General features: G+C 46.2%; 1 protein-coding gene across 1 annotated transcript in view; it reads right to left on the reverse strand.

Moving 5' to 3' along the window:
* Positions 1–900: 900 nt before the first annotated feature.
* adm2a (adrenomedullin 2a) overlaps positions 901–8,236 on the reverse strand; it is a 10,737-nt gene continuing 3,401 nt past the window's right edge. The window contains exon 3 of the mRNA XM_034865396.1: positions 901–1,476. Coding sequence (XP_034721287.1) covers positions 1,056–1,476 — 421 coding nt within the window. The 3' untranslated portion in view covers positions 901–1,055. The remainder of the gene's footprint in view (positions 1,477–8,236) is intronic.

Raw genomic sequence — 8,236 nt, forward strand, 5'->3', positions numbered from 1 at the left:
CCCAGATGGACCCCCCCGCCCCCCCCCCGCCCCCTCCTGCTGTGGCGGTGCACATTTCTGATGTGATGAGGTCAGTTTTAATAAACTGCTGTCAACCCAGAGTCCAGACTTGCAGGGGGAACTTATGAATCACGTGAAAAGGCTAATATTTCAGCCTTGGCGTCCCGCAGGGAACATGCCAGCAGAGGTGTGACGGAGCCCTGACCCGTGGCTCCAGCGCCCCCCTTTAGCACCTACTGTGTTGGCTCCGATGCAACCCTGAAACTGATCCTTTGGGAAGTGAGTTTCTGTGTAGATTCCTTGCAAGGCGCTGGATGTCGACCTTCTTCTTTTTCCATTTTCAGCATGCAGCTTATGTGGTTAAGTCCCAACTCAGAATACTCTTAAACCTGGTGGGTGTAACCCAAGTGCTGTGGCTGGTTTCAATGTAAACCGTGGTCCTGAAACACAAAGTCCGGCTCCTTGCCAAATGTCCAGCTCAACTCAAAGCTTGTGGGATATTTGGTGGATGTCAGAGTGCATATTCTAATTGTATATGCAGTTGTGTAATGACTTAAAAGTCCCAAAGTTGACAAAGAAATGGAGTTGAAAGGGTTCACCGGGTCACGTACGCGGTCTTTGGGTCTCCATTGGTTTTGACAGGTCTCCGGGCCTGAGTGCAGGTTGAAAGGGGGGGTCCGGGGGCACACAGGACCAGGCCACTGGATGGTGTTGAGCACAAGCCTTCATTCTAATGCTAACAGGATTAAGACGTTGAACCGAGGCCTCTCGGCTCCTCGGGAGGGGGCGTTCACATAAAGACCTTGACGAGACTTGAACTCAGGTCAGTTCAGTCAGTTGCGGTGTGGAACTTAAATCTTCAAATCCATCAATCAGCACAAAAAGTAGAGGGACACAACAGTCTCTTATGGGGGTCTAATTGTCATTTTGAGACACATAAGCAAGGGTTAGGGACTACATCAAACTAATGCAAAGACTACCAGCAATACATTAAAAGATAAATAAATGGACATGTACAAAGACTTGCTGTGGGTGTTTGGGGGGTGTCAACGACCTCATCCGTAACTATGGGGGCTGCTGGGGTTGATGGGGGATGAGTCTTCTCTGCCGCTCTGACCAATGAGCTGATAGAGCCGGTGGCTGAGGTTCTGCACTTGACAGGTTCCCAGGACGCAACCCACTCTCATCAGCTGGGCGTGCTGGTGGTGGTAGTGGTGACCCCCTCGCGACCCCGAGTGGGCGTAGCGACGGGTCCTCGGGGCCCTCCGCTGGACGGGGGAAGCTCTGTTGGGTCGAGCCCACGCCAGGCTCGGCGAGGTCGCTCTCGCTCCCGAAGCCGGTTGGTGTCTCAGGAAACCGGGCAGCCATTTTGGGGAGGGTCTCGTGGCCGGAGAGGGGGCGGCGACGTGAGTCTGGGTTCCAGGTGCCGAGACTTCATCCTCTGTCTGGTCCATGAGTCTGTTGATGAGGTCCAACCTGAGGAGAAGACAGAATGATATTTAATATTTAAACACGTTATTAACGGCGTTGACGCAAACCCATTTCAACGGCGTCAATGTTTTTCATCACGAGATTAACGTTCTTTTTTGCCTAGTAAACTTTGTGGTTTTTCTAACTAGTAACGTTAGAAAAACTACAACACCCATCGGATCTAGCTAGACCGGAAACACAACAACAGGCACGCCACACACACACACACACACACACACACACGCCGTTTGGGCTTGCGAGCCGGCCAAAGAGTAGTAACGTTACGTTTTGAGTGGATGGCGAACGCTAGATAATTGGAAAGTTGCCAAATGTTCCTTTGACGAGACCAAAGAGATGGCCAAGCACACAGCTGATGCTGATCCCCCCCCCCCCCCCCCCCCCCCCATCAAAGTATTATTATTATAAGTATTGTTATTAATTAAAGTTCTCATATAATGCTCATTTGGGCTATATACCTATAACGTGCACAAAAAAAGATATATAACACAAGAAATGATAGGGAAGAAGCCAGAAAGCGTAACACGGGCGACATTTACTCATGCACCTGCAGGCCTTGTTACTATGACAACTAATGGTGTAGGGCACAGGTAACTCTGCAGAAATCCGATCAGCGTCCAAGTCATTTTGGCCTGCTGTGTGAACACATGTTGGTCCCTTCACGTGGACACCGTGCTCATCTCCTAATGTACAACGTCAACGTTAATGGCTTCTTTTTGTGGCCTGAAACAACAAGTGCACTGAGTCGGGTGCTTATTACATTATGCAATCAAAACCTGCACCTGGCTGCATTTTAATGGCCTGCTGGGGTTCGGCAAACAGTAACTATGGGAGATTTAGCCCGGCAAGCCAGGTCTCAGAGGCCCCAATGGGCTCCAGAGGAGAAGATCCAAATCTCAGTTGGGAGCTGGAGTTAGATCCTTTCACATTGAAATCAACTTGTTTTAGGGTTCAATGCACAATACATGACATCTCTTGACCAATAGACACACGTTTCCACTCTTTAGGGGTAAGTTAATCCAAATATACTGTATATTCTTGCAAACTTCTTGTAGTATCGAGCCATGCAGATAGCTTTAGAAACCTCTACCACCAGTCTCGAACAATGGAGTCGAATGGAAATTGAATTGTGTTGCCCAAAAGCATTGAAAAATGACATTTGAAAAACAAAAACTGATTCAATATGGAGTATCTATGTCAGAGGAAATTCGTTCTGCTAAAAAAGAACCCTGACCGTATAACGTCATCCAGTCAATTCAGTTTTTTACGATTACTCGAGTAGTCGTTTGGTGTTTTAAATGTCAGAAAATGGCCGATCGGCGTCCTTTAAATGTCAAGAGAGCAGAACATATTCACGTTCAAGAAGTTGGAGTTTAGTTTGCACCTTATTTAAAAGTTGACAACCAACCAGTTCATCTTTGCAGTTCTACTCCTCTGTATTGGCGTAAATACTTGTCAAAGAATCTCAAAATCTGGCCCAAGTAAACATGTTTTTTGGTAGTTTGTGTGACCTTTACAAAAACAGGTTCTGCTGTGCGTTGGACCAGCCAACTCGCCATCTGGTCTTTGTTTGACAAAGGCAGTCATTTCTGGGTACTTGACCCTCCTCACTAAACCCCACGGTGTTTGTACAGCCCAGCGGGACTCAAGACCCTGAGTGGTCTCCATCACCACCACTGAAGGAAAACAGGAAGGGGCTGTTGTCCCTGGCAGCCAGCGGATCAATAACATGGACATGGACATGGATCCTTCTTTTGTAATGAGGTTTAAATACAGCATCAGGGCTAATTATATCTGAGTCAGAGGAAAATAACCTTCCAGTGAGACAGTTTTTGGAACTATTTTCCCATGTTTGGAGAGGCAGAAGCCACAGAGTTATATAAAAGGTTTGCTCCACTTGTGAAAGGACTCGAGCTATTCTACCCATGATGTGAGACATCAGCGCAGATGGCTTCTCTTACAGGGCTGCCGTGGTGGGTTTGGGAGTCCTCGGTGAAATGTGAAGCTTTGGGTGGATTCAGCCAGTCCAGCTGCTGGCAGGTCTGGGAGCCTGGGGGTGACGTGATGGGAAACGGTGGCGAGGGCTGAATGAATAGTTGCGTAACGTCAGGCCACGGACGGAGGGCGAGCACTGTTTCCAGGCCTGGCTCGGTGTGCCACGATGCCACATCACCGAGTTACACCCACCTATTCTGACTGTTTTGTTTGGATCACGGAGGTCAAAACTTTGAGTAAGAAAGAAAATGAAATTCAAGAAACACTATATATACCCAGGGCTTGATTAACCCACTATGAGGCCCTGGTTTTAAAAGTTAACCAGGAAGTCACCGGGCGTGGAAGCGAATTAAACATAGTGGCCAAAAAGCGGAATTGCAAGTCCGGGCCCATCACGTGACGCCCTCTGGCCCCAAAATACTGTTCCCCGTAGACTTACATGGAGATAGCGACGTCTGTGAATCAGAGGATGCATTTATTGAGCGTCACAATCTCCGATTTTGGACCATTTGGTCCGATAACATTTGGAGAGTCAGCTGACGCATATCAACCGGGTCGTTTTTTGGCTCTACGAGGACTTCATCACCTTGTTGGCCTGTCCCCCCAGTAGGTAAAACTGTAGAGGTCTCCTTGGCCCTTAACATGTAGTTTAAACTGTGCTTTAGTGGTGCAAACAGTATTAATCACGTTTGTAATGAAATAGGTGACCCAGAGCTTATGGACCTTCGGAGCAGTTTGCCAAATTCCCTGATTGGTCATCCGGTGTTGTTAATGAAGGGATTTAAGTTAAAAACCCTGTAAATGTGGTGGACTCAGCTAATTGTCGTATCTGAGCATCTTAGACCTATAAATGTAATGACGGGAAGTCCCAGGTCCACGTTACCTTTTCTTCAACAATCTGACACGACCCCTCAGAGCCTTACACAACACTGGACTTTGCATGTCTGCAACTGGACCAGATCCTACTCCCTTAAACCAGTTGGCTAGTGAGGACATTTGAAGTGGCTGGCAAATGGCCAAGAGGACCCTGTGACTGTGCCGCAACAACAGTTACAGAGGAGAGGACTTCCTGGAAGAGGAAGTACAAAGGAGCCTGATCATTTTTGAACTTTATACAAGGTGAAAACGATTTGGTGTTATTTGGTTTTCAAGACTGCCAATGCAACAGTTGTCCTGCTAATCTCACTTGAAGCTTCTGCTTATTATTTGTCTAATAGCATACAGGCAAATTGAAATATCATGACTAATGTTAATGGCTGTGTAGTATGTGTCATATATGGCAAAGACAAGGCCAAGCTCCTCTCCAAAAACCCATCAGACTGCCATGTGTTTTCTTCTAGAAGTTAAAAAAAATGTGGTAGAAAACTCTTCCACTCCGTCACATTGGATCACCAAGACATGCTAATTTGGCCATTGGGAGCTTAATCCCACAACTCCACTCTTATTGGGATCTCTGTGATTGGCAGACGATCAAACGTATCCCAGCTACTTTACCTTTAACTGGTCGCCTTGCATGGTCTTAGCTGAAGGAAATTAAACTAATATTCGAGGATTTGTAAGGATTTTACGGATGCCGATGCGTGCGTGCAGCCTTGTTTGGTTTCTCTTCCAGATGAGGAACCAAAGCTGAAGTCTCCCCATGTTACCAAGCCCTCCCTCCCTACCCCTGACCCTTGACCCCAACCCTTACCCCAAGGGTAACCCTTCTCTATCCCTAAGGGCTGGGTCATGCATGGGAAAAAAGTTTGTCTGACCACATCTTTAGCGTCTAAAGTGTTAATAACTGTGGCCTACCGATGTGTAAAATGGCCGTAAATGTCGGATTGTTGCTTTTGGGAACTTATCGGACACAGACCCCCAGATTCTAACGTTGGAAAGGTGTGGGGGGGGGGATGTTTACAGTCCAACAAGTACTATGAATAAAGTACACTGGTGCCTTAATCATAACTCCAACCCTAACAAAAGCCCTCCCTAGCAGCATGCTGCGGAGAGCGGAAGCTTACCAAGGGCAGCCTTAATCAGCTGTACATATAATCTCCCAATAGGCAACAGTGGGGAGATTGTTGTTAGCAAAAAGCAGGATAAAAACAAAGAAAAGGTGATTTATTTCATGCATAACACTGGTCCTACTTGTCAGGAAGCAGCTCCCTTAACCCCCTTAGTGGGTTGTGGTGGGAGCCAGAACAGCCAGTAAATTACAAAAACTACACATCTGCTCTGACAACAGTCACAATCACAGCGCTCAGAAGCCGCCTTTGTTTGTTTTTAGCCTTTTGATCCACACTCCCACTGTAAGCTACTCCTCTTAAATGCATCCAGTGTACATGCACAATCATGCCTCCACAACGGCGTGGCTCTCTGTGTAAAGTGCAAAAGAAAAAGCCTGCTTTTTAAGGATGTGGTGGGTGGAATTGAAGGTCTAAGCCATTAATCCACAGTGGAATTTGTTCCAGTTTCACCGTCAACGTCAGGATTGACCCCATGGAGCCATGCAAAATGTTTACACACTGTACATCTCTGCAGTCCAAGCCAAAAAAAAATCCCCTTTTTAAAGACACACGACAAGAGGCCTCTCTTGAGAGATGATTTACAACCCAAGAAATCTTGGTTTCAATCATTCTGCCAGCAAAAAAAAATAGTGTTATGAGAATTTATTCTCAATAAAGAGAGATAGGTGTTCTTGTTGTTTCTGTTCTTGTTGTTCCTTGATAAAGTGAAAACATGTCAGAATGTAGATAGCAAATCAAGAGGATGGACCCAAAACCAACCAAATGTACAGAGTGGCTCAATAAGCCACCCTCTGTGAGATGAATTCAGACCGTTTCTCAGGTACTTGGCACACAAGAATGGGTTAAAGATTTAGCAGATTGTTCAAATCAGTGGCCACAGCACATGCACACACAGATCTGCCATGTCATCGTATGACCGTGATAACCAGACGCATTGTGGGTGTGTGTAACAAAAGCTTGACCACAAATCAGCTTTACATGTCTTCCGTTTTGAAAGCAAAGAGCTAGTTCCCACTTCTGGGATCGGTACTGTAAAGCCGCTTTGCTGCTAAAGCCATATTTAACTTCTCTGGCTGCGGATCCCGGCTATTTTCTCTCCCCTGAAACCGCAAGACGTTACGTAAGAGCGTCGCTTTGGATCCTGGGAGCATGCAATTTCTCCGTGTTTGGGAAGCAGGCGTCTGGCTTTGTGTTGCAGCGTCTTGCTGGGATTCGGTCGAGAACCTATCAGGACACGCGGGACCAACATGGACTCAAACACAGAAGAAGAGGGAAGCAATGAAGTAGTCGAGTCTGTTGTAATCATGCTGTCAGCGTGCGATGGTAGAAAGAACAGGACGTGCTCTATGGAGAACTTACTGTCCTCGTAAAAACAACACAGGACGTTTATGAGACATGGGCAACGTGAGAAATGTGGAGCAGAAGAAGTGACGGTCTATCTGGATATATAGATCCCCGACTGGGATCAGATGCAGTGCTGGAGGTCTAATAAAGATGATACCCTCAGTTCACGTCCATGTGATCAGACATCAGCTTTAAGAACATGATTTGAGATCAATTCTGTAATGGGATTGCGAGTTGGTCCGGTTTTATGTCTTCCCGGTTTTATGTCTTCCCGGTTTTATGTCTTCCCGGTTTTATGTCTTCTCGGTTTTATGTCTTCCCGGTGTTGCTACCCTGCGTCTGTGTGTAGTGTAGTGTGTGGAGGACCCACATCTTCAACATACCCAGAGTAAACAGTGACAAGGATAGCGTTGAATTGGGATATACCAATCCAAAGTGGATTAACCCATGTTTTAAAAGATGTTTTTGTTGCTTTTTTCTGATTTATTTGTCACTTTTTCAAGCTTTTGGCGCTTTAAAAAAAAACTTGAGCTGGTTTAAAAATTGCTCATGGTCAACAAACCTCATTTATATCGAATTATGCACAAGTTAGTTTAGTTAAAAAGGCAGAAATTATGAATTATTTTGACTAAAAGTTGAGATCAGAGGATGTTGAGTGGATCACAGATGGGTAGACGTCAAAGTTTAGTCCGGATACTGTTTTGAAACCATAAAAAAAACAATTCAAAAACACACAAAACATTAATTGAAAGTAATCAATCATTTTGCCTGAAGAACGCATGAGTGTAATTGTACTAAAACAATCAAGGATTACATGTAGACGACCAATGGAAGTTAAATATAGTAGACAGTATTAGAACCATGTCAATATTGGGGCGTGTCCCCTTGGAGAGGGGACCTTACTGAACGTTCTGTTGAGATAAGGGACATGTTTTCGGGTCGGTATATCAACAGGAGTGGAGGAACGCTACTGGCCCAATTCTCATGGATCTTGGTGGAAGGGCGTAGCATTAGCCAAGGGAAGAAAACAGTACATTTTGGGAGCGGATGTGAGTCAAGGGGTGGGTCTCCAAATTATTTTAGGGCATTTGAGCAGCATTTATGTGTTGAAAAAGGAGTTCCCGACTGGGAAAATTCCCATGAACACCCCCTCAACTTGGAACAACGAAATCGCCAGATAGGACGTGCCTTGGTCCGCTCTCTCTTGTCTTGTCGTTTCCACCAAGGTAGTTCTGGTGCTGGTTCGGAGTCAGGGCCAAATACCGAACCGGTTCTTTGCTTTTCCACACAAATGAACCTGGTTCTGGGCCAAGAACACAGGTTCCAATTCAGCACCAACTCAGCGCTGGTCTAGAGATGAGGACCGGTTACGTCAGGTGCTGGGGGGGGGGGGGGGGGGG

Source organism: Etheostoma cragini, unplaced genomic scaffold (genome assembly GCF_013103735.1).
Source record: "Etheostoma cragini isolate CJK2018 unplaced genomic scaffold, CSU_Ecrag_1.0 ScbMSFa_1523, whole genome shotgun sequence".
Classification (NCBI taxonomy): Eukaryota; Metazoa; Chordata; class Actinopteri; order Perciformes; family Percidae; genus Etheostoma; species Etheostoma cragini.